This window comes from Cavia porcellus, unplaced genomic scaffold, assembly GCF_034190915.1.
Source record: "Cavia porcellus strain 051 isolate PalLab524CR breed Dunkin Hartley unplaced genomic scaffold, mCavPor4.1 scaffold_15, whole genome shotgun sequence".
Classification (NCBI taxonomy): domain Eukaryota; kingdom Metazoa; phylum Chordata; class Mammalia; order Rodentia; family Caviidae; genus Cavia; species Cavia porcellus.
The window spans coordinates 73,872,809-73,899,391 of record NW_026947498.1 but is presented as its reverse complement, the minus strand read 5'-3'; the positions used below and the strand labels follow the sequence as shown (position 1 = coordinate 73,899,391).

The 26,583-nt window shown below is 40.0% G+C and overlaps 1 protein-coding gene across 4 annotated transcripts in view; it reads left to right on the top strand.

The window, feature by feature from the left end:
* Window positions 1–26,583, top strand: part of Rad18 (RAD18 E3 ubiquitin protein ligase) — a 126,077-nt gene that overhangs the window by 6,306 nt on the left and 93,188 nt on the right. For all 4 annotated transcript variants that reach the window (XM_013146332.3, XM_063225190.1, XM_063225189.1 and 1 more), the window contains exons 4-5: window positions 24,664–24,725; window positions 25,894–25,964. In XM_013146332.3, the coding sequence (XP_013001786.1) occupies window positions 24,664–24,725; window positions 25,894–25,964 (133 nt within the window). The remainder of the gene's footprint in view (window positions 1–24,663; window positions 24,726–25,893; window positions 25,965–26,583) is intronic.

Genomic DNA, 26,583 nt, shown 5'->3' with positions numbered 1-26,583 from the left:
ATAATTTATGTTTTGAGACAATCTGAGTTTCTGTGATCCTCCTGCCTCAGCCTCCCTACATGCTGGGATTATAGGTGTGTGCCATCACACCTGACAATAATTTTGTTCTTTTTTATTTATCTTTTTTCTTTTTGAGATATAAATCTTTCTAGTTACCCAGGCTTGTCTTAAACTTGTGGACTCAAGTGATTCTTCTGTCTCAGCCTCTCAAGTCACTGGAACTTCATGCATACACCACCATGCCCAGCTTAGAATTTTATTTTTCACTGGATAACAGATAGTTCAACCAAATAGTACTTGGTATAACATTTTACAGGTTAAAAGTCTATAATGAGAGGAATTTATGATAGGTTTTGCCCCAATAAATTCACCATAAATTAAAAATATTTTTGACTCTACTGGGTGTTGAACACTGAGCTACAGCCCAGTCTTCCCTTTAAAAATTTTTATTTATTTTTAAACTTTCAGACAGGGTTTGGCTAAGTTGCCCAGGCGAGGCTGGAACTTGCGGTTCTTCCTCTGCCTCCCAGAGTGTGGGCTGACAGACAGCCAGACCTGAGTTTCCAGAGTGCATTTAATGGACCTTCCCTACCCGACAGCAGAGATTAGCAGCAGAGTCCACTGCAGGGCGTATGGATAGCGTTGGTTATCCTCCTGATGACGTGCATGGCTGACTGGGTAGCTCACGGCTGCTGCCCATCTTCCTAGGCAGTATCATCCTGCAGGAGTACGTTGTTCCATATTGCTAGCTTGGGGAAAAAATTCCTTATGGTTCTCTTGAATGTGTATTGGTTTTGCTTCAGGTGAAGTGAAAAACTTTTAAATTAAACCATTGGGGATTATATGAATTTCTAGTGTGAGAATTCTACCACTGAAGAGAATAACAGATTTATCATTAATCTGCTTTGTGATGCTTGAAAGATTAAAATTTACCTAGAATTTACTTAGCATATAGATATATGACTAACCCTAGCACTTTGGAAGACTAAGGCAGGAGGATTGCAAGTTTGGCTCCAGCCTGTGCAGTTTAGCTAGAGCTTGTCTGTAAATGGAAAAAAAGATAAAAAGGCTGGGGATGTACCTTAGTGTAAAGGCTCTTGGTTCAATGCATAATACTGAAAAAAGAAAAAATAATTTACTTATCCTTCTCTTCATGATTTTAAAGGCATTTAAATACTAAGTGCTTAGTATAATAATCAAGTTTTTGTTTTTGAGGTGCTGGGGTTGCACATCCTAGCCATGTACTCTACCCCTGGATTATATCCCCAGCTCTAAGCATCTTTGTATAATGTAATTTGAGGTATTCAGTACGTAGTGGTTGGTTAGGCCTATCATTGTTCAGTTTATGTATTATTTAGGTTCATAATTTTTCTTGTCCTCTATTTTAAGTTGATTTATCTTAGCTAAAAAATCAAGTGACTCTTTAAAAACCATGGTTTCAGTAGGAAAAACTGTTTGTGAAAATTTTTATGAGGAAGACATACATAATCAAGGATGGCAGGAATAGCATCAGGGACAAAAGTGATGCACTTAGGCTTGAGTCTTGAATCCCTGTAAGTGGGGTGTGCCGTAGTCCAGCATTTCTTCAAGCATTCAAGTCTGGTCGTTTCTACCTTAGATGATGGTTATGAGAATCAAACGTCCAGAACTCAGTATCTGACCTGTTATGAGTTCTTAAAAATTTTAATTTTCTTTCAGACCGTGTCTTAGTTACTTTCCTCTCATTGCTGAGACAGAACAGCCAACACGCACAAGTTAAGGAATGTCAGGACCCAGGGTGCTAGTTTGTCATCTAATTGGGGGTACGAGGAGGATGAAAGACAAAAAGAGACAGAGTTAATTTGGAATGCGGTGCCCAGGGGCTCTTGCCTTTAGTGGACAGAGTGCCTGAGCATCTGTTTCATCTCACTTTTAATCACTCAGATGTGTATACAAGCAATTAGAGCGGCAAAAGATTGTGGTCTGCTTCCTGTTATCCATTAGTACATGTCCAGGCAAACTACCGATCTCAGCTGTGCTGGTTTTTCCCTTCATGCTCACGAGGAGGTCAGTCAGGCCTCAGTTCTCCCTCAGTTCCCGGATCGCCCGCAAACGGAGGAAGGTTAGCTAGCTCACAGCTTGTAGAGGTTTCAGGCCGGCCCTGGCTGGCTCCGCAGTAGGTGGCACAGCAGACGGGCATCGCAGAGGAGAACAGTGCGTGGCAGGCAGCAGGTGACGCCACAGCAAGGCTGACCATTGCTCTCTCCATCCCTGTCTCTTACCCGGCTTACCCAGAGCGGGCAGTCCTGCTGCCCTTCATTCTGCACTGCGCCACGAGTCAGTCCCAGAGTCACACATTCGAGATCCCGCCACCTCTGCAAAAGCCCCACCTATAGCTGCAAGAGGCTTTGCAGGGTCATCTGTTTCTAATATTTTTACATCGTCTTTAGTATGTGTAATTTGCATGCAATAAAATACATTTTAAGCATTCGTTAGATTGTATACATATCAATGAGCTTTGACAAATGATTCATTGGGCCACTGCAGCTAAGCCTTGAGCACTCCGTGTCACCTCGCATTCTCACTTCACTTAATACAGTCCCATCCCGACATCTGTTCTAGACGCTCCGTTGGCCTGCGTCACACTGTCCGCCTCAGTTTTGTGTCTTTGGAATAAAGCCTGGAGTCAGGCAGCGCTTGGCTTCCCCTTTGTCGTCGGTTCTTTTCAGAGCTTTTCATTTCAGACACGTTTCCGGGACGTTTGGATTCAGCTTATCAGTTTCTACAGAAAGTCCCGCTGGAGCTGCCTGGACTCTAGAGATCAGTTTCATGGGTTTGCCGTTTCACAGTCTGACGTGTGTGAAGGTGATGCATTCTCCCGCCCTTTAGATTCTCTTTAATTTCTCTTGACAGTGTTATTTAGTTCTCATCGCTCATACTTTGCACACAGATACATAATTTTTTATATTGGTCTCTTGTGATCACACTGAATTCACTTTTAATTTCCATCATCTATTTTTGTTGGTTTCTTAGAAATTTTTCCATGTGTATTCATGTCATCTGTGAGTAAAGGCATAGTGACGTGTTTTTAACCCACATTTGTTACATTTGTGTCACACAGGCCAGGACGGCAAGTGCAATGCTGGACGGAGAAGTGCTGCGGGACACCCTGTCCTTGTCCTGGGTTTGTCGGGAGGCCTTCCGTCTTTCATCCTCAAATAATGTTACCTATATTTTAATATTCACAATATATTTACATAAATTTACCAGGTTCTGGTCCTACTTAGTTGAGAAGCCTTTTAAGAAAATAATATTCCTTACCGTTTTTGTCTCTGGCGGATCTGCAGTAATGTACTGAAAGGAAGGAGTTTACTTGCCCAGAACCAAGGAGCAGACTCAGGCGTGAGGAGCCGCGGAGGCTGGCTTTTAGTGGCAGTCTTCCAGGCGGTGTCGCTGTGAGCCTGCCCACCTGGGTGGCACGGGGAGCTGTACCCTTAGTGCAGAGGCAGGCCCCTTCTGCAGTCCTCACTGGCTGAATATTCCGGGGAATCCAGTTTCTCCAGATGTCACCGGCTGGACGCCGTTCTCTCCATGAGCACCCCTTCCTCCTCCCAAATGGAGTTTGGGTTTCTCCATGTTCCCTCTGTGCTTTACTTCATCATCTGAGAAACGGCTGCTGCTGTTCAGGGCTGTGCACCCCTGCGATGACCGACTGTGTTCCCACCTGGTCTTAGCTGTTTTGCCATGGAAATGGGCCGTCTCTGCTTTCTTCTCCCTCTGCATTGCTCAGCTTTTTCCACAAAGGCTTTGGTGTGTGTTTCTCCTCCTAGATCCTGTTTGTTAGAGATCTCCTAGGTGCAAGAACTTTGTCAGTCTGCAGGCTGTCAGGCAATTTTACCTGCTAGTAACTTATACTGTCTTGGGAATGGGCAGTGTGGTTTCTTTTTTGACATGTACCTTTTTATACCTGGTGTTAAAAATGTGTATTTTCTCTTTCTTTGATAGATCTAGCTAGAGGTTTATTATTTGTAGTCTTTTCAAAGACCTAGATTGGCTCATTGTTTTCCATGTTTGGTTGGTTTTGTTTTATTGATTTTATACCCCTGGTTTTACTATTACCTTCCTTCCACTGTGAGTTTAATTTGCTGATCTTTTTTTCAGCTTTTTAAAATAGAAGCTGATATCATTGTTCTAGACTTGTTTTTGTTTTTGATTTTAAGGGCCTCACTTTGAAGTCTGTGCTGGCCTTGAACTCACTTTTGTAGCCCACAAACCCACAGTGATCCTCCTGTTTGTTTCAGTCTGGCAAGTACTGGGATTATGGATTACAGGCAAGCACCCCACCCTGCCCACCCAGCTCAAGACTTTTCTGATGCTTAAAGCATTTAAAGCTATAAATTTCACTCAAAGCTCAGCTTTCCTTTATCCTATAAAATATGTGGGACTCATATATTTTAATTTTTCATTTTAAAATATATTTTACTTTTCTTGCTTATTTTTTTTTCTTTTGACCTATGAGTTACTTAGAAATCTAGTGTTTAATTTCTAAATATGTGGAAAGTTTTCTCATCTCTTCCTATTACTGTTGTCTGATTTAACTAAGTTCTGGCAGAGTCCATAATCTGTTGAATTTCAGTTCTTTAATATTTGTGACAAGGCAGGTGTGATGTTTCCTGTAATACTAGCTCTTCGGGAGGCTGAGACAGTAGGATCACAAGTTCAGAGTCAACACAGGCAACTTAGTGAGATTTGTCTCCCAAAAAAGTGTGTCTTTTATTTAGCTACAGTTTCTTTTTAAACAACTTATGCCAGCTGAGAAGGGAAGACTGCATACAATAAGAGTGTTATAACTATTTATTTACATTGTTCAATTTCAAAAGGTATGTAAAGTTTTCAGATTTTCTTCCACATTAGAGTTCTGCTTTCATTGTATTGTGGTTGGAAAGATACTTGTAATTTTGGCCTTTCACATTTAATTAGGCCCTGTTTCGTGACCTAACACGTGATCTGTTCCGGGGAACCTGTGTCCTGCTGCTGCCGGATAGAATGTTCTGCGAGTGTCTGCTGGCTGCACTTCTTGTGCTGTTCAAGTCTTCTGTTTCTTCTTTGACTTTTTATGTAGCTCTTTTATTTATTTAGCTATTAATTAACTATTTCTAATTTGAAAAGCAATTCTTTTATTACAAAAGTAATACATGGCATACAGTTTTTTTTTTGTTGGGACCTTTTCTGGTTCTGTAATCCTTGATGCTGGCTTCCAGAAATGGTTTTTGGAAGAACTCCTTCCTTCTCAGTTTCATTAAAGAGTTTGAAAAGTACCGGTGTTAAATCTTCCCTGAAATTCTTAGGGAATTCAGCTCTGAATCCATTATTAGATCTTGGATTTTTCTTGGTAGGATTTTTTGTTACTGTTTCAATTTTTGGATGATTGAGATTTTTAGGTCTTGCTTCAGTTTTAGTAATTCATCTGTATCCACGAATCTCTCCATTTCTTCTGAATTCTCCAGTTTTTGGCATACAGGTTTGTGAAGCAGTTGCTAATACAGTGGACCCTCAAGTTGTGACTGGACTGACAAACAAACAACTTGGGTTCTGACCAGAATTTTAGTTTAAACTTACTACTGAAATCTGGAGTTATGACTTAAATGTTGGCTACTTGTGCTTCTGGATGGTCTCAGATACAGAATTAACCATTAAAGAATTCCAGAAGGAACATTACCACATTCTTTCCTGTGCAAGGTTAGTTGAGAAATCCTGGGCCAATGTCTCTCTAAGAATGCTGAGATCTCCCTGTATTCAGGAGAGAAACTTTGAAGGCTGTGTAGAGGACCTGAGCCCTCAATTGACAGCCTCAGTTACAACCAGCCCTTGGAACAAACTGGGTTTGTAAGTCAAAGATCCACTGTAATTTTCTGTATTTTGGTGATGTCTGCTGTGATTTTACCTTGTTTGATTTTTTATTGCATTCATTTGTGTCTTTTCCTTTTTTTGGTAAGATTCAGTAATGTTTTGTCTATTTTGTTGATAGCTATAAAACTTTCCTTGTGTGACCACTTTTATGTGTCCTGTAAGTTCTGGTCTGTTGTAGTGGCATTATTTGATTCTGGTAATGTCTTATTTCTTGATTTCTCCCATGATCCATTGGTTATTTAAGAGTGTGTTGTTTAATTTTCATGTTGCCATAGTTTCTGTGATTTCTTTTGCTATTGATTTCTAGTTTCATTGCACTGTGATCTCATAATATGTATGAGATAATGTTGAGTCTTTTGGATTATTTAAGTGTGCTATATTAGATAGTATGTGATCTATTTTGAAAAATGTTCAATGTGCTGTGCTGCATGAAGTATATATATTCTGTTGTTGGGTAGAACATTTTCTATATGTATTGTCTATTTGTAGAGAGGTTTAGTTCCATTGTGATATGTCCCTGCTGATTTTTTGTTTAATTGATCTATTTATAATAGTGGAGTATTGAGGGCCCCCTTATATTGATATTTGTATCTTTTATGTCCACTAGTATTTATTTTATGAGATTGGGTACACCCTGGTTTGGTGTAATGTACTGTGATTTGGTTTATATGTTTATGGTATATGGTGTGTATGTTTATAATTGTTATCTCTCCTTGTTGAATAGTTCCACTAATCAATATGTAATGCCCTTTACCTCTTTTCATCAGTTTTGGCTTTAAGCTCACTTTGTCTGAAAAAGAGGATACCTATTCCTGCTTTTTTTCTGGGTTCCTGTTGCATGGAATATTGTTTACCATCCTTTGATTTTTGGTGTTATGAATTTCTTTATATATTAAATATGTTTCTTGTTACCAGCCTACTGTTGGATTTTATTTTTTGATCTATTCTGGTAATCTGTTTTTAATTGATTGGCAAATTGAATCCATTCGTATTGATAGTTATAATTGATAGGTATTGACTCGTTCCTGTCATTGACAATATTCACCTGTTATGTTTTTCTTTTTTTCTCACTTACACTTTACTCAATTCCTATCACACCTGGTACATTCATTTTGTTGGATATTTTGGTACTGTGAGCGTCTGTATCTCTTTCTTTCTTGAATAGCCTTGAGAATTTTTTGTAGTGTTGTTTTGGTGGTTGTGATTTTTTTGGGGGGGGGAGTACTCATTATCAAGGGAATATCTTATTTGTCTATCAGTTTTGAAAGATAATTTTTCGGGATAGATCAGTATGGGTTGGAATTTTTTCTCTTTTAGGGCTTGAAATGCATCATTCCAAACTCTCTTCTTGCCAGCAAGTTTTGTGTTGATAAGACTATTGTAATTCTGATGAGTTTTTCTTTATAGGTGAGTTGTTATTTTCGTCTAGTAACTTTTACGATTCTGTTCTTGTGTTAGATTTCTGGTATTTGGTTCTGTGGTTAATGGTGGTAAATGGAGGTGTGTTTATTTGCTCTTTTCCCCATCATGGCTATTCAGGGCTCTGTGTTCCTCATTATCTGTATTGTAAATTCTTGTTCCATGAATGAAAAGCTTTCTGTTATTTCTTCTGTAAACAGGCTTTTTATGCTCTTTGTTTTGATTTTTCGTTAATTCCAGTTTCTCTTATATTACTTAGTGTGACACCTCCCTGTTGGATTCATTTTTCGTGTTCTTTAATTGTTGTGAATTTACCCCTCCTTAGTGACCGTTAGCGTTAGCGCTGACTTTAGATCTCACACTCTGACATCACATAATTGCTTCCGCTGCTCCCACTTCCTGTTATATTTGTAGTGTCGTGGGTTTGGACCTTTTCCGTGTATTCCTGTCCTTTTCTGTGCTGGGTATTTATGTTTCGGATGTCTTTGCTTAGCACTGCTAGTTTTTTTGTTAGTGTCTTCTCTAGACTTGGTGATCCTTTATTTCGTGAGGATCATTACCTGTTTAGTGATGCCTTCCTTGAATTCACCATGTACCTTACCGAACTGTTTGGCTACTTCTCTTGATACCCTGTAGATATTTCTGTGGTGTTAGTTACATTTTTCTCCCTTGGATTCCCCCTGAGTTGGGGGCATTTTGTTGCTCTGTCTTTTCACGTTTCTGGTTTTTTGTTTGTTTGCTGTGCTGGGTTTGCAGCTTCTTTGGCCAAGTGTCCATTTCTTGGGGAGTGGGCTGGAGTATTGTTTATAAGCACTAGGCAGTTCAGATATTGGCTTATTGAGAAAACCAATTGGTAGCAACACCAGTGTTTCCTTGACTGTAGTAGTAAAGTCAGCAACAACAATAACATGAACTATAAACTGGATAGCGACAAACCCTGAGAACCACACATGAACTATCCGTAACCTAGGCAAAGAGAGCTGTGATTTTAGTATAGACCCTAGGCCACCCGGATATTGACCGACAGCACTGGCCCAGGCGACTTGTTTTTGCAGATGTATTGCTCTGTGTTGGAAGAACTCAGATAGATGTGTGGACTCAATGCCATTTCCTTCAGATCCACCACCGCTGGAGCGTCACCCTCCAAATCTGGACTTGCTCCACTGAATGTAGGACCTGTGATCGTCCTGGTCTGAGGTGAGCTTCTCAGGGCTCTCCGCAGGTCTCTGTCCAGCTGTCACCTCTCCAAGCCTGTCTCCCAGACCTGTCTCTCACTTGGTCTCGGTCTCGGGGCAGGGCTATCATTATTGAACTCGTCCTCAGGCTGGTTGCTTGACTGTCACCTCTGAAACCCTGTGCCGAGACTGAGGTGCAAAGTTAACTGGATTTGATACTTCAGGGGCTCTCCTGTCCTGTGAATCTCACAGCCCGAGGCCCCTGGTGGTGTTGGTGGTGCAGTGGGCGGGTGGGGCCGCCTTTTCATAGGGGTTTCAGCAGTGGTGGTGGGGTGTGTCCTCTTCTTCATTGCATGGGTCAGTGTGTCAGGCACCCAGTGTTGGTGGCACTGTGTGTGCAAGTTGGCCTCTTCTTTGCTTATGGGGGTTGCAGTTGGAGGTACCTGGTGTTGGTGGCACCAGGGCAGAGTCTCCTCCAGTTAGTGAATTTCTTTTCTTTTCTTTTTTTTTTTTTTTTTTTTTTTGTTTTAGCCATCACTGGAAGTAGGGTAATAGCATTTTATCATTGCTGTGTTGCTATCTTGTTGTTTGTTTTATTTTTATTTTGGTACTGACAGTCAAACTTAGACCTTGTGCTTGCCAGGCAGGCTCTGTGCCACTGAGCTGTGTCTCCAACTTTTTTTATTTTTAAAGATAGATGGGCCTTGCTAACTGCCCTGGCTTGCCTTGAGCTTGTTACTACAGGCATAAAATAACTTCTGCTTTGCTTTTAATTTGTGTAGTGAGTCAAGTTGAGTCTCTGTCTCTCACTGTCTGTTTCTGTCTGTCTGTCTGACTCTGATTTTGTCTCTGTTTCTGTCTCTCTGTCTTTGTCTCTAGTCTTTTTTTTTGTGGTACTGAGGATTTAACACACAGGGGCAGGGGCTTAAAAACCTTCACGTAGAGTTGTGTCTAGCTTTTTTTGTAATTTGATTTTTAATGTTGATGCAGGACCTCACTATCCAGCTATGCTGCTAAGTTAACAAGGCTACTCCGCTTTTGGACCTCTTAGCTTCCCGAGTGCTGGAATTATAGATGTACTCTACCATGCCTGGCTCTGAAGGCTTGTAGATAGCATATTTTGGTTCTTGGGGTTCTAAAACACATGGAGTCACTCTGTATCTTTTTATTAGAGAGTTTACTTCATTTATATTTGATGAATAACTACTTAGCGTAGAAGGCTTTGCCACTGTGTTCACTGTTTCTTTCTAGTAGTTACTGTTACTTCTTCTGCTCTCTCCTTCCCGTGTGGTTTTTCTTCATAACCATGCACTGTAATTCCTTTGTGAACCCCTTATGTAATGATTTTCCTTGTTGCTATGTGAGTTCACAAAACATGGTATTTAAATTTTATGTTTACTCCGGACCCCCGAATGTCACAGGGTTGTGTTCCTGGAGTACCTGTGAATTGTGAATTGTGAAAAACTGCAAGTTTCAAATATGGTCAGAAAAATGGCTTTAAATGCCTTTTTTTAAAGTTTAAACTCTAAATATGCCGTATCTCCTGCGATTATGTAATTTAATAAAATGCTGTATATTGTACTTTAATTTTTTATTGGTGCATTTAGATATACATAATGACCACATTCATCATAGGGAATTTATATTTGTGCGTGATCTATCTTGATTCTTCTTTTTTCCCCATTACCCTTCTCTCCCTGCAAGCCCCTCTTCCCTTCCTTATTTTTAAGAGCTCTGTTTACATCTTTTCCTTCTCCCTTCCTTTCTCCCTCCATTATTCCCCTTCCCATTTGAACAGTTTCTTCCCATTCCCCAATATCAGTTATACATTTTGGTCCTTATACGCACTTTAGGTTTCCCATAACAAAGACAGTGTGATATTTAATTGTTTTTCTGATTTATTCCATGTAAGAATATAGTCTCAGGATGTTTCCATTTACCCAGAAATGTCTCAAGTTTATCTTTTTTGTCTGAGTAATACTCTGTTATATTAAAAAAAGCCCACATCTTTATCCATTTATCAGTTGATGGGCATTTGTATTGATTCCAAGATTTAGCTATTGCAAAATGTGCTGCTATAAACGTGGGTATGTGTGTATCACTATGGTATGATGCTTTTAATTCTTTCAGAAAGATACCAAGAAGATACCAGAAAGATACCAAGAAGAGGAATAATGGGTTGAATGGAACTTCAGGTCCTAGTGTTTTCAAGAATCTCCACACTGATTTCCATAGTGGTTGCACCAGTTTATCCTCCTACCAATAGGGTAGAAGGAATTTTTCCCCACAGCTCCTCCAGGATTTGTTATTGGTTGACTCTTGATGATAGTAATTTTTTCTGAAGTGAGATGGAATCTCAGCTTTGTTTTAATTTGTATCTCTTGAGTGACCAGCAATGTTGAACATTTTTTTCATGTATTTTTGCTTTCTTTCTTCATCTGAGAAGTATGTATTCATTTCAGATCCCCGTTTTTGGATTGGGTTGTTAAATGTGGGGGAGGGAGTCTGAATTTTTAAAAGTTCTTTGTATTTCTAGATATTAGTCCTTGGTGTGGGAACAACTGGCAGAAGCTTCTTCCCACACTCTGGGTTGTCTCTACTCTGTTGATGGTTTCTTTAGCTGTGCAAACGCTTTAATAAGGTAGGATTCCAGTTGTTGGTTGTTTGTAGTATTTCTTGAGCAGTTCAGGTTTTGCTCATGAAATCTGCCCACACCTATGCGTTTTAGAAGATTTTATGTTTCCCTTTCCACATTTAGATCTGATTCATTTTGATTTTAGTTTAGTGCATGGTGAAAGATGTGTCTAGTTTTGGTCTCTGACATGTGGGAAGCCACCTTTTCTAGTACCATTTATTAAAGTGGCTATCTTTCTTCTGGTGAATGTGTTGGGCACCTTTGTCAAAGATGAGGTATCTGAGTGTGTTTGGAGTTGTTTCTGCATGTTCTCATCTGTTTAATTGATCCTCAGGTCTTTTTTTTTTTTTTTTTTTTTGTGTGTGTGTGTGTGTGTGTGTGTGTTACCATTACCATGCTGTTTTTATCTCAGTGGCTGTGTAATATAATTTCAAGTTGGGGCTTTTGATACTCTCTGCCTTGTCTTTGTTGCCAAACTAACTGAGAGAAAAATTAGGGAAAAAATTGATTCTTTGTGATAGCTCCTGTTGTTGATTCTATGTGATAGTTCCTATGTGATTGGGATTTTATTCATAAAGTCTTCGCCTACACCACAGTCTTTAAGAGTTGTTCTATCTTGCAACAGATTTATTGTTTTCTGTTTTAATGTTTAGATCTTTGATCCATTTGAATTTTAGTTTAGTGCATAGTGGAAGATACTGGTCTAGTTTTATTCTTCTGCATGTGGGAAGCCAGTTTTTTCAGCATCATTTGTTAGAAAAGCTATATTTCTTCCAGTGAGGGTGTTTGGATCCTTTGTCAAAGGTAGGGTGGCTGAGCATGTTTGGAGTTGTTTTTACAAATTCTAATCTATTCCATTGATCCTCAGGCCTGTCCCCCCCCCCCCCCAATAGCTGTGTAGTATAATTTCTAGTCAGGAATTGTGATGTCTCCTGCCTTGCCTTTGTTGTCCAGAATTGCTTTTGCTATTCTAGATTTCTTCTGGTTCAAAACGAATTGCAGGATTGTTTTCTCTAATTCTGAAAGATATGCTCTTGGTATTTTGATTGGGATTGCATTAAATTTATGTAACAGTTGTGGAAGTATGGCCATTTGTCCTGTATTGGTTCTTCTTACTCAAGAATATCTTGCCATTTGCTGAAGTCCTCTTCAATCTCCTTTTTCAGAGTACTTTGATTTTTAATGTAAAGGTCTTTTACTTCCTTTGGTAGATTGATTTTTTTTTGGAATGTTATTGTGAAAGTTTGATTCCTTCATTTTTCTCTCTGTTATTTGTGTACAGGAATGCTGTTGAATTTTGAGTGTTGACTTTGTATCTGTATACACTACCAAATTTGGTTATTATATCTGGAAGTCTTCTGGTGAAATTTCTGGGGTCTTCTGTGTAGAGTATCATCTGCAAAAATGATAACTTCTTCCTTTCCTTTCCTTATTACTTTTATTTCCTTTTCTTGTCTAATTGCTCTGGCCAGTGTTTCCAGAACTCTGTTACATAAGAGTGGTGACATCCTGTGGACATCCTTCTCTTGTTCTTGATTTTAGAGTGAAAGTTTTCAGGTTTTGTTTATTTAGTGTGATGTTAACTCATGGTTTGTTATAGATGGCTGTTTGTCAGATTGAGGTGAAGACCATCCATTCTAAGCTTTTGTAGGATTTTTATATGAATGGGTGTTGGGCTTTGTCAAATGCTCTTTCTGCATTTATTGAGTCAATTCTGTGGTTTTTGTCCTTGGCTCTGTTCATATGGTGTATTACATTTTTGGTTTGGGTATGTTGAATCATCCCTGCCTCCCTAGGATGAATGCCACTTGGTCTTGGTGTGTAATCTAGTTGATGATTTGCTGTATTTTGTTTGCCAGTATCTTACTGAGATATTTTTGCTTTTGTGCTCATTAGGGAGACTGACCTGTAGTTTTCATTTTTGGTTCCATCTTTCTCTGGTTTTGGTATCAGGCTAATGCTTGCTTCCAGGAGTGACTTTGGGAGTTGTTTCCTTTAAATTTCACTAGAAGAATAGTGGCATTAGGTCTTTCTAAGTTTTTTGTAGAGTTCAGCAGTGCATCCATCAGGGCCCAGGCTTTTCTGTGTTAATAGATTTTTAATTACATCTTCAGTGTCATTAACTGATACTGTTTTATTTAAAATTTTTACATCTTCTTGATTCAGCTTTGGTACTTCATATGTATCTATGAATTTGCCCATTTCTTCTGTGTTTTCCATCTTATTAGAATACAGGTTCTTGAAATAGGTGTAGATGATCTGCTGGATTTCTGCAGGCTCCATCGTGATTTCACCTTTTTATTCCTAAATGTATAGAGTTCAATCTTCATTCAGTCTTCAATCATTTGTTAAGTGTCAGTGTTCAATCATTTGTTAAGATTGGCTAAGATTAAATTTTATTTAATCTTTCAAAGAGTCACCTCTTCATTTCACTGATCCTTTTGTATTGTTACTAGGTCTCTGTCATGGTTTATGTCTGTGTCCTCTAGGCCTCATGAGTTTGCATTGTTCATTTGTGATGGTTCATTGTCTAGTGCTTGGATTGATGGTGTCAGTGCTCCACCCACATAGGGGTGGAGTCAGGATGTGATGTAATGGCAGGAAGAAGGTGTGTCTTGTTCTTTGCTGGTTCCTGTTTGCTGTTTGCACCTGCCATGAACTGCAGCCCAGCCATGCCCGCCTGCCTTGGAGCCAACTAAGTGTGGACTGAAACCTCCAAAAACTGTAAGAAATAAACCTTTCCTTTCCCAACTTTGGGCTTCAGGTATTTTGTCTTAGCAACAAGCAAAAAGTAACTAAGACAGTTGCCATTACATTGATTTGTGTTAACTTTCTCCCTTGTGTGAGCTTTGGCTTTGACTCGCTGATTTTCTAGAAGCTTGAGTTTCAACATTGGGTTGTTTATTTGAGTTTGCTGTGTTTTTCTGACTTGGGAATTCAATGATATAAGTTTATAGCATAAGTTCCAGTATGTTGTATTGTCATTAATTATTTAACTGCAGAAACTGTCTGATTTCTTCTTTAGTTTCATCTGTGACCCATCGGTTGTTCAGGAAGGTGTTATTTAATTTTTATGCATTCATTAAGTTCTTGTGGTTTCTTTTGTCATTACTTTTCAATTTCATTACACTATGTTCTGATAATATGCATGGAATAATTTTGGTTCCTTTGCATTTAATTAAGTATGCTTTATGAGCTGGTATGTACCTATTTTGGAGAATGTCCTATGTGTACCTGAGAAGTGTATTCTGATGCGGTGGGATGGCTACTGAGTCCGTTTGCTCACAGGTTTGCTTCAGTTCATTTCTTTGTTAATTTTTTTGTCTAGTTGATGTATTTTTGTGGGGTATTGAGGTCTCCTCTGCAATTGTATTAGTGCTTATTTGGTTTTTCATGTCTGTTAGTATTCGTTTTATATTGTTTCACGTGCTGGTATTTGTTACACATACGTTTTTGATTGTTACCTATTTTTCTTGAATTGCTCCCTTTATAAGGTTGTAGTGACCTTCATCTCTTAATTAGCCTTGGTTAAAATCCACTTCATCTGTAATAGAATAGCTACTTACTCCTGCTTCTTTCTGGGTTGCTGTTGTATGGAGCACTGTTTGCCATGCTTTGACTTTCAGCCTATGAATTTATTTTTGAATTATATTGTTTTTTATCTAGCATATTGCTGGATCTTGCTTCTTGCTTCCCTTCTGCCTGTTTGTTTCGATTGATGAGTTGAGACCATTAATATTACTGGTTATAAGTGCTATGTGTCAATTTATCCTTATGTTATTTTTCTGTTGTTGGTTCCCAGTTTTTCCCCTTCTGTGTAATTACTGGCCTTGCCTGGGATTCATTGTGTTGGAGTTATAGTCCTTTTTATCTCTTTCTGTAACATCCTTCAGAACATTTTGGAGTGCAGTTTTGGTGGCCAATGAATTTTTTCAGTGTTCTTTGTCATGGAAGTATCACATTTTCCCATCAATTGTAAAAGATAGTGTTGCAGTGTACATCAATTTTGGTTGGAGATTGTCTTCTTTTAAGGCTAGAAATACTTTACTCCAAGCCCTCCTTGATTTAAAAGTTCATGTTGAGAATTCTGCTGTGATTTCTTTTATAGGTAATTTGTTTTTTTTGCTTCTCTTAACAGTTTCTAATATTCTGTTTGTATGTTGAATTTCTGCGATCTTGATTATTATACGCGTGGTGTAGATTTTCTTTTGGTCATGGCTAATTGGAGTTGTATATGCTTCACTTAACTGTATGTCAAATTCTTTTCCCTGTGTGGAAAGTTTTCTGCCCTGACTTCTGTGAGCAGTTACTTAATGACAGTTGTGCTCTTTTTTTCTTGCTCTGATCAGTTTGAATATTCTTCCTTACATCATACAGCAACTCTTAGACTGATCTTTGTGGTCCCTCAGTATTTTTAAGAAATCTTTCTTTTTATGATTGCTAACTGCAATGCTGTCTTCTATATCTGATATCCTTTGTCACCTTGGCTCTTTTTGCTTTGAATAGAATTTTAATCTCCTGGATATCTCTGTTTGAATCTGTTTCATGGATTCCATTTCTTTCCTTATTGGGGATTTTTGGTTTCCGTCATTTTCCTAAGTTCTTCTATTTTTTATGTATCTGCTCTAGAGTCACTGACCATTTCTATCATTATGGTTGGTATCTCTGTAGTTGTCTAAGAAATTATTTCTGATTTGTTTTTTTTCTAGAGCCTCATCTGTGTTGATACTACACTGCTGTTCTTCAGAGAGGACAGGTGGATGGCTTTCAAATTGTTTCACTGCATTGCCCCTTGGGTTTGCTTTTTGTGAGCTGGAAGTCTGGGTTTGCATCTTGCTTAAGTGTCTATTTTTATTTATTTACTTTAGTTTAATTCCTGGGTTGATGCTTGTATACTGCTTATGGCAGGTAGCTTTATTGCTAGGATGTAGGACACTTACCCAGGAGATGAGAGGTTTTCAGAGATGTCTTCCAGGTACAGCCAGCTTTTGAGTTTTGAGTTCATTTTAAGATCCTACCTCTTCAGTTTGTTAGGGACAGGAAGTTGCTGTCTATTTGGCCTGGCCTCTTGTTTGGCACAGACCTAAAGTGCTGTTTACGACCCTCAGGCAGTCTCGGTCTTGCCGATGAGAACAGTTACGTCCCGTGGCTAACGTAGTGCAGTCAGCAATAACAGCAGTATCCAGCACAGCCCAGAAAATTACAAACTGTGGCAACTATCAATTTGCCAGCTTTTACTGTATGAACTAGATTTGTGGTTCTATAACAAAATCTAAAGCAAGTCAGACAATTGTGTATACTAAATATGCCTTCAATATGGCCCTCGGGTGAGAAAATTTATAGGGGATTGGGTGGAAAAGCAAAGAAATAGGAGGAGAAGGAGAGATTAGAAGCAAGGCTGGAGGAGAAAGAAAGGTAATATAAACTTTGGGAGACTGGTGAAGAAGACAGAAGGGAAAGAAGTCAAAACAACAGAACGGTAACAGCAAAATTAGAAATAACATTCAAACATGTAAAAGTAAGAACAAATGGTAAAAAATAAGACAAAACTAAACAAACAAAAAAAACACCCCCCCCCCAAAAAAAAAGCAGGAAAAGAAAAAAAGAAAAAGAGACAAAAGTCCAGTTCCAAGTGTGTCTCTGTTGTCACTCATAGACAGAGCCTTGATCTGATTGATTAATCCCAGCGAGCCAGCTGTAGAGTTAGGTGGGGCACTGGATAACCCCTGCGAGCTGGACCTTTCGTTCCGCGGACATGCAGGCTGCTTTCTGGCTGTGAGGCTGGGACCCTGCCTCAGCCTGCACACACTCTGTGCTTCCTGCCCGTCTGAACTCGGTTCACCTCACCCTGACGCTGAGAGCCGCTTGGTGGAGCCAGCTGAAAGCTGCTCTGCTCTCTGAGCTCAGTTAGTCCCTATCCTGAGGGATGTCTGGATCTGAGTAACTCACCGGCACTGCAGTCCGCTGTGTCCACTTCTCCGCTCCACCCTGGAGGCTTCCGGGGTCACCAGTATTCACCATGTATGTGTCTGAAAGTTCCAGCTACCTTTTCACGCAGTGAGCCGGGGAGAAGGTGCCACGTACCACCTTCTTCTTCTGCACTGAGATCTTGCTCTTCATTTTTCCTGTGGGCTTCATTTCTCACTTCTTACCTTGGTACTGGGTCCTGGGGACCCACCTTTCTCCTCCTCTTCCTCATGTTGCCAGATTACAGCATCTGGACACCGAGTCTTGGAGAGGCTGTTTTTCTGCTGTTCACCACTCCACCATCTTCCTGAAAGTGAGTCCTGTAATAATTTAATTTAATAAAAATGCTGTACAGTTATTCAACCTTCTCTTCAAGTGTCTTAAACTTCTTCTGGTGCTTAGATTCATTGCCAGAAGCCTTAGAAGGTGCAGGTCACAGTGATATATGGACACCCGTGTTTATAGCAGCACAGTTTACAAAAGCAGAGTCTTGGAAACAACGCAAATACCCACCGACCAAGGAATAGATTAAAAAAAAGTTTTTTTTTCCTACAAAAGACTATTATTTAGCCATAAAAAGGATAAACTGGAGACTTCATAGGTAAATAGATACCACTTGAGTCATACTTACAAGTCCAACTCATATGTGAAAGCATTGTATTATCTCCCTAGTGTGAAAAACTGATCTAGAAATTAAAATATTATAAATGTACATTAATTTTGGAAACACTGTCATGTTAGCCTTCCAAAGTTTTTTCTTCCTTTTCAAAATTGATTCAGTGATGTCAAGTCTTTTGGATTTTCATAAAAAATTGTTATCTTTAAATGTTTTGCCTTAAAATGTTTCTCGAAATGTTTAATTTCTCCATAGTTTCTAGTTCTCTATATAGAGGTTTTGTAAGTTTCATGGTGACTTATCACTGTTTTATATTTTAATATTCTTGTAACTGATGTGTTTTGTTTTCGTTTGTTACCATAACGTGGAAGTATTGTTGCTCTCCAGTAAATATTTAAAAAATAATAATAAAAGAAGGCGCAGCACCTTTTTGTGGTGTGTTACGGATCTTAGGGCATTGAGAAGAACAAAACAGAACACTTGAGAGCTGCAGGTGATGCAGCAACCTCTTTTGCGGGAATGCTGGTGCATCTGCTGGAGATGGTTACAGAGCAGCATCCAATCAATAGCACGGAGAAATGAATAATGCTCTTGGATTGGCTACTTGTAAACATCCTGCCAAAAAATTAAGGAGAGACATTTGTGGTTTCCACAACATTCCAGGAGTCCTGCAAACAATTATTAGTTAGATTCTAGGGAAAAATCCATAAACAACTGTAGCCGTGTACTCTGAACCCTGACTTTGTGGCGGTACACAGTATCACAATCTGTTTCAAGCCCGTAGCAACTTTTATCTCAAACAGAAAATCTAGTCTTTCTGTCTACATATATTTTTATTTGTTTTGCTTTGCTTTTGTTATTCCACCCCCCCCCCCTTTTTAAGTTTCTGCCTCCCCTTGGCTGAGAATGTAGCTCAGTGGTAGAGTGCTTGCCTGAGGCAAGGCTCTGGCTTTCATTCCCAGCACTGTGATAAGATGAGATAAGATGAGATAGCATGTGGTTTTAGTGCTTCGCAACTAGCTAAGCCAAAAGTTCATAAAAAGACCTTCCAGTCTTTTACTTGTTTTCCCCATACTTTGATAATGATGACACAGATTACTTATATATCAATTAACATATTTATAGGTAGTTTTTTATACTTTCATCTTTTATATTCTGTGGTGGAATTGAAGTTGATTTACACATTAACTTTTCCGTTTTAGATCTTTAGCATTATTTTAATGACCGAAAAGCTGTCAGTTTTAGTAGGAGCCAGATCTGTAGTGTTCTGGTATCACCTGAATGGACTGTAATTGGTGAGCCACAATTTTAGCTATTTTTTGGCTTTTTTAAAAACATTTCAAGACTTCGTACTGTAAGTTGTTATACTGTGTTTCAATACTTGTTGTCTTTTGGATCTGAGTGATGAACAGCATGTAGGTTAGGTAAATTGATCCAAATTCATATTTTTTTTAACTGTTTTTTTTTTTTTTTAACTTTTTATCGGTACCGGGGATTGAACTCACGACCGTCTGCTTGCAAGGCAGGTGCTTATGCCGCTGAGCTAAATCCCCAGCCCCCAAATTCATATTTTTAAGAATGCTTTTGAGAGTCTAGGACATGGACTCAGTCCAATGCATAAAGCATTAGCCGAGTAAAAGGGTTGATGTGCAGAGTCACTGTGAAGAGCAGAGACGGGCTGTCTGCTTGCTGGGGATCCAGTTAAAGGCCACAGACCTGGAGCTCACTGTAGAATCCCATGCAAGTCCGCATCGGGAAGCCGAAGCGCCTGCATTGTAAGGCAGCAGTCTGCTCTGGAGCTTAGAGACAGACTTCCCAAATGGTGAAGATTAGCTCTCCCCCGGAGAAAGTGCAAGACTTGTTTCCCTTTTATTCCTGTTGTGAGCCTGTTGTGCCACCCGCACCAGGTGGGTCTCTCCCCTCCAGTAAGTCTCTGTCAGTCACACCTAACACTGTATGAACCCAGGCCCTGGCCGCGGCTGATTGTGCCGGGTCCCTGTCTAGCAGCGCTGAGGTGCTGTCACGCCTTTCACTTACTCTAAAGCATGCATATATTCAGTGCATACAGATATGTGCACACACACGTATGTTGTAAGCATATAGAATTTAGTGCTTGCTATCATTTTGTACAAATGTATCTCTTAGAATAATAAACTAATAAAGTTTTTTTTCCCTTTTTGAGACAGGGTCTCACTAACACAGTTTTGGCTGGCCTTCTTGGGCTCACTTTGTATCCCAGGCTGGCCTCAAACTCACAGCGACCCTCTCGCCTCAGCCTCCCAAGTGCTGGGATGCAGGCCTAGGCCGGAGCTCCCTTCTAACACTTTTGTTTTATGTCACTTTCTCCTCCATTGGTCTTCTTTTGGTCTGAGTTTCTGGCCTCAATTGTTTTCCTTCTTTCCAAAGATCACTTATAATGTATTAAAGGAAGGTCTGTTGTCAACAGCCTCCCTCAGTGTTTACTGGTTTGGCAAAACATTTCTTCTTCACTTTTAAGGGATAATTTCACAGGTTCTAGAGACTGGGATTGGTTGTGTTTTTCTCTGAAAACCTTACGCATTTCACTGTCATCTTCACACTGTAGTGACGAGAAGTCAGCTGTAATTGTTATCTTTGTCCCTCTGTAGGTAAGTTTGCCAGCTTTCCTCCTGCCTCCTTTTGATACAGAGGAATGAAACTCCCAACCTACTACGTTTCTAGTACAAATCTGTGTTCTCTCAAATCAAAGAATGAATTTTAGGACCAATGGAGGTTAAGAGAAGAGTATATTTATTGAAAGAAAGAAAGCTTCTGTCTGAGAGAGAGAAAGAGACAGACAGACAGACAGACAGAAGAGGCCCCAAGTGGGCTGCCAAAGCCTCTGTCTTTTCGAGGGACTTCTATAGAGTAAAACCACGAGGTGAGATGGGTCCAAGATGGGGGAAAATGGGAACTTGGCAGACAGGCATAAGGTGAGACAGAACTATGGTCAGTCCATAAGATCAGCTGTTCAGGTAAAATTGATCAAATCAGGGACAAACGGAGAAGCAAGTCACGTAGCAAGCCGTCATTCTTGCAAGGTATCTGGGCTTCTGCACTGGCTCCTTTGAGGGCCCAACCCTGTCTGACTGCTTAATAATATTTCTAACTAACTCAGCTGCCTGTAGTGTTTCTCCCTTTGAACAAGTACCTCGAACTGCTGGGAGGGAGTAATGGCCATGGTGGATCTGGCTTCTTCAGGCTGAAGAGGGTTGTAGTTGTTTAACGACAGTCAGGGTTACTCTACAGAGGTACTAACTAGTACTAACCCTCAGGAGATACCAGGATTTTCATCTTGGGTAGGCATAGTTCTAAGTCTGAAGGAGACAAAGCCAAAGTAAAAAAAACAATTAAGTATGCGTGGACCAAATAATGGAATCCACAAGGTTGTCATGAGTACAGTTAACACAGAGTTTCACCAAGAGGAGCTAGTAGTGGCTTCCCATGAGGAGGATGAGGATAAGGTCTAGAAAATTTTAGACTCTGACATGTCATTGATTTGTCATCTCGGATCTTGAATAGCTGTTGCAGTATTAGCAGAGAGATCGGGAATGTGCACACATGTAGTTTTTACTACTGCCTAAGTACCTCCTGTGCTGTTAGAATGTCTATTGTCCTCTGATTTTGGAGGATGACCTGTCCATTAATTTAATTTAATTTTATTTTAATTTAGAAAAGAGAGAGATCATTTAAGGCCTGCTGATATAGTTAGTTAAGGCCTCAACATGTGTCATGTGTCATATAACCTTTTCTCTAGATAAGATCTGGTGGATCCCACTAAAAGGAACCTAAAAAGAATCTAGCATATTGTTACTGATTTTATCTGTATGATTACTTGGGGTTTGGCACTTTCTAGGTAAAAATTTTAATCAAAAAAGCATGTATAATCAAAGTATGTATACAAAGGCATATGTAGTCAAAACATGAGCATTAGAGCTAACAGTTAAGTTTAGAAACTTTGTAAGGAATAGCAATTGTAACCCATTGACACTTAGGTCACTTTATTGGTGGAGTCTGACATTTTGTCATAAATCCCTCTAGCTTTAGTTATTATTATCTCTAAATTTTTGATAACTTATGAGGACCAGATTAATATATTATTTCGACAAATAAAAAACTCTTGTTTTTATATATGAACAGCAGTATGTACTGTATTCATAAAAAACAGTCTCAGCATCATTTTGATTAGTTGGTAACTTGGATACATATTACAGCATTTGGACAGGATACAATCTCTCCAGGATTGGAGTCAGGCTTTTAGGCATAACTAAAAGGAATGAGTGGAGAGAAAGGTATCCCAATTCCAGCTTAAGCAACATACATTTTGGTGGCTTTATTGAGCTGTGATGCTTGGAAGGAAGACCAGAGTGGAGAAGACCAAGGTGACCCGTGCCCGTGGCCAGCGTTGGCTATTTTTTGAACTCCTCTCATGGTTACTCAGATGCCCTCTGCAGAGATGACAGGCAGAGGTGACAGTCTGGTCAGGGGGAGGAGACGAGTGCCCCAGCTGCTGGGATGGGTCTGAACTCTGGGGCCGTGGCCTCAGAGGGCAGTGTGGCCTCCTGTGGTCCCCTTTGCAGCTGGGGTATGGCTTGGGGCCTTTCAGGCAGTCGTCTTACACTGGCCTCGCTTGTGGCAGTGTTAGCAGGTCAGTGCAGCCTTTCTGGCTGGCTGTTGAGCTCTTCTTGGAGCCGCAAGAATCAGACTTAAGGTCTGTTTTTTTAAAGGCCACAATAAAGGCAGCTACTTTTTGGTCTTTTTGTTTTCTCTCTTTGGGTTTTTTTCTTGTAGTCCTGATTATAGAATACTAAGGAGGCAGTGTTTTACTAAAGAATCAAATGAACTGTCTGGAGTAAAGTCTATCTTTTGTCGTGTTTTTCTAATATCTGGGTAGCAGGCATGTCTTTAAGCAAAATCTGTCTTTCTGTTGATTCTATATGTATGGACGTACGTTTTATTAGTGCCTCTCATAAACAATCTAAGAAGTCAGAGAGGTTTTCCTCTTTCTCCTGAAAAATAGCTGACTACTTAAAATAACCAGAGGCTTGCTTTTTGTCCTTCTTAGTCTTTGGAGAACACACACTTAAAAGTGTCTTCAGCTTTAGTCTCCTGTTTTGCCGTCAGGCCAGTTGGTGTCTTGGGTAGAGCTGCTTGTGCCCAGTGGGAATTGGCAGGTGCCCTGGTTGTCTGTCTTCTGGCCTTTTAAAATTAACCATAGAATATTCTCCTCCAAAGGCAATAGCAGCTTGTAATGTTGCTTGTCTCTCACTAGAAGGCAGTGTCTGATTTTAGAGTAACATTACATCTTCCCAACCTAGTTTATAGGTCTAAGTAAATCCTCAACGTACTAATCAGGATCATCTGAAAATGTTCCTAGTTCTAGCTTAATTTGCTTTAAGTCACTGAGAGAAAGAGACCTATGAATGGGAGTTGTCTCATGAGGATTATAATTATACTTGTAGCACAAATAAGAATTATCTCTAATGTAAAAAAAAAAAATTCAACATAAAGCAATTCTAACCATTTTCCCTCTTTCTTACAGTATGCCTCCAGCTGTTAAAGAATATCATAATGAATACTTCCCTTTGCATTCCGTTTGGCTCTGAGGGTAGGCAGGCCATGCACGTGTACAGAGAAATAGCAAATGGCTTCAGTATGGAAGGGTCGAGCAACTTCCAGTGTTTAAGAATGCCTTGCAGAGGAGTGAGGGGCTTTGGCACTTAGTCACCATGTCTCAATGTGAAAAGCAACATGTGAGGCCACCAAACCCTTTTTGTACCAGGAATCGAACTCAGGAACTTTTGCTGAGCTCTGTCTCTAGCCCTGTAGTGCGGGAGCCTAATTATGTCCGTGAATGTGCAACCCTCCTACCTCAGCCTCTTGAGTAAGCAGGATTATAGGGATGTGCCACCATGCCCAGAAAACTGATCTTTTTACGAGGTTTCCTTAAGTCAGCTGCATCTGGCTACTTGGAATGAGCTGCTGGCAAGGGCCATGCTGCTAGTGGTGCCTGCTTTTCTGTGACTAGAAGGCATTTACTTTTCCTCGAGTGTGGCAGACTTAGTCCGTGCCTGTCTCTGCCGAGGTGGCTAAGATCAGCACACTGAACTGTGCGGTGCCTCCTGCCTGTCAGCGCCCGGGGGGAAGGCGTCTTCCCCTTCTCCTGTGCTTAGTGTGTGTCACACATTTGCTTGGTGAGCGTGAGACGATGGACCTCACCTCGAGCGTGACAGTGAGGAACCTTGTATGCTTCATTTCTTAACATAGCACAGACAATTTTTTCAAAATTTATATTTTTGTGTCACGGGCAGTAGCACTATGGGGATGTCTGTGCAGTACTCAGCCTAAGTCTTGCGAGTATGCTCCTATGGCTTGCAAATGGAAAAGACAGGGTGTTACATATGTTCACGGAGTTGCATCCTGGGGACTTGTTTGGGTCTGGATGTCCCCCCAAAGCCTCAGGCTGTCATGGGACAGGCTTCTAGAGTTTGTGAATGACTCATGGTCCAAGGCTGGCTTTCTGGGTGAAGGTGCTACACCCTGGTGGGCCTGGCCTGCCTACAATAGAAGGGACAGAGAGAGTCTTCTCCTCGTGCCCTTCCCCGTTTGCTCGTGTAGCTTGTCCTGTTTTTTGCCGCCATGAACCGCTGCCTTGTCCACTCTGCCTTGAAGCCGTAAACCTTTCCTTCCTTCATTTTGGGCATCAAATATTTTTTCTCGGCAATGAGAGAAAAGTAACTAATACAAGGCTCATTATATATACTTCATGTATTTTCCTCAAAATGCCATTTAGTTGCTTGTTATTGTTTGTAGATCTGAGGTGCTAGAAATTTAAGATTATAGTGATCTACCTTAGGTGATGGAAATTTCCTAGGGCTTAAGTCAGATTTTGTTAAAAGTTAGTTCCTACATTATTAACTTGTGTTGCATTTTATGTCTTGCAGATTGTTCCCTCTGTATCAGAAAGTTTCTGTCATATAAAACCCAGTGTCCAACTTGTTGTGTGGTGAGTTTTTCTTTTTTTTTTTAACTTAGACAAATATTTCTGCTTCATGCATATTCAGAAGCACGTAGAAAGATGAGTAGTCAATTGAATTAAACTATGTAAAAGACGTTTTCAGAAAGGAATTCTGAAGTACATGAAAGACTGTTCAATTTCCCATTACACTTTCTGATAACCTAAATGTATTGTAGGAAGTAAAAACTAGTTTGAAGATCAGCATGTGGTGCTCTTTACTATAACCTATGTTTTTATGACCTGTTTTTTAAAATAATTTTCACTTTTGGTGGAAGGCGCTCTTTGGATTATTCAGTCGTAGAGGACTAGGGTAAGTATGTGTGTGGAAGGCAGAGATTCATGGCCAGTAGGCTTAAGCAAGCCTCACCGGTCCTCTTCACCTCTTTCTCAGACCAGACCTGCAGGAAAACACTAGGGCATTTGTTGTTAAGGGTTTTAAAACTTTTCTAGTGCTGTGGTGAGAACAGGTGGGAAGGTAGATTGGTCAACCGTGAGTGAGAGAGAAGACAGAGACAGTCGCGGAAAGGCTTGATTAGCGCGGCGTGTCCGGGAGGTTCGCAGCATCAGGCGTCCCCGAGTGTTCTGAGCCTCTGTGCCGTGCGGGAAATGGTGCGGTTCAGCCCACAGCTCCGAGATCTTTCCCACTGTGTCGCGTGTCTTTGCCGAAATGGCCTCTTCATATGGTCGTGTAATGGTCATGCTGAGTACGTGCTGAGTTTAGTGTTTGTTCTCTTGCATTCCTGAAACCAATCATATTTTTAAAATCTCTTTGAAAATTTTATGGCTGTCCTAGTTTATTACTTAGGAGAGTGTGTCTCTTATTGTTGCAAGAGAAATTTTTGGGCAAGCTGAGTACTGGCATTTTGAAGAAAAATTCTTGTTCTTATTAGGTTTTGTCTTAGTGCAGAGTGAATAATATATGACTTATACCGATTCTTTGGAGAGTTCTTAACAGACTTCCAGTTAGCAGGTATTGCTTCATTCTTTTAATATTCCGTGCTAGTATGAGACAAATGAACTTTATTTTGAGGCTTTCCTGGAAGACTTAGTGGTAAGGAGGGTCTCAAGAGAATGGGTCAGGTATTTTCAAAAACAAGATTATGACAAATTAATGACTGTTTTTGATCTTCTTCCATCTGTTGTTTTTCTTTGCTAGACGGTCACAGAGCCAGACCTGAAAAATAACCGCCTACTGGATGAACTGGTAAAGAGCTTGAAACTTGCACGGTATGATTTGATTCTGGGACTAACCTCTAACTACCTTTGCTTTTTTATGTGCCTCCTCTCTGTGTTCTTTTTAGTCAGGGAATCCAGGGTTCTGTGTTTTGGGGTAAAAGAAGTGACAGCGGCCATTATTTAGACATGGAAATGTAAGACAGGAATAAGATTTTCTTCCTTTATGTGATAACAGTTCTGTTAAGGAAGAACAAGAGTTAAAAATGCAGATTTAAGGGCTTTCTTACTTTTGGTGATATAAAGATACTGTACTTGTCATTTATCTTGTAAGTAATTTTTTGCTGTCGTCCTAGAATCAGCCGTGTTTCTGAGGAGTCCTGTTTTTTTTTTTTTTTTGGAGAATAATATTTAGAAGCCAGGTGAGGTTCCCTGGGGTGTCACCGCTGCTAGGTCCTCGCCGTGACACAAGCGTGTGTGCATATGTGTGTCCTAATCTCCATCGCTGTGTATTAATATGTTAATTTTTAATCTGATTTACTGGCATGTATGACGTGAAGTGCCGTGTGAGATGGGGAATCGCTTTTCCTTTGTAAAGTTCTGATGTGCAGCTTTGCTGCCTGTCAAATGCATGAATGTGTGAAGACAGGTTTGGTCACCGAAGGCATATAAA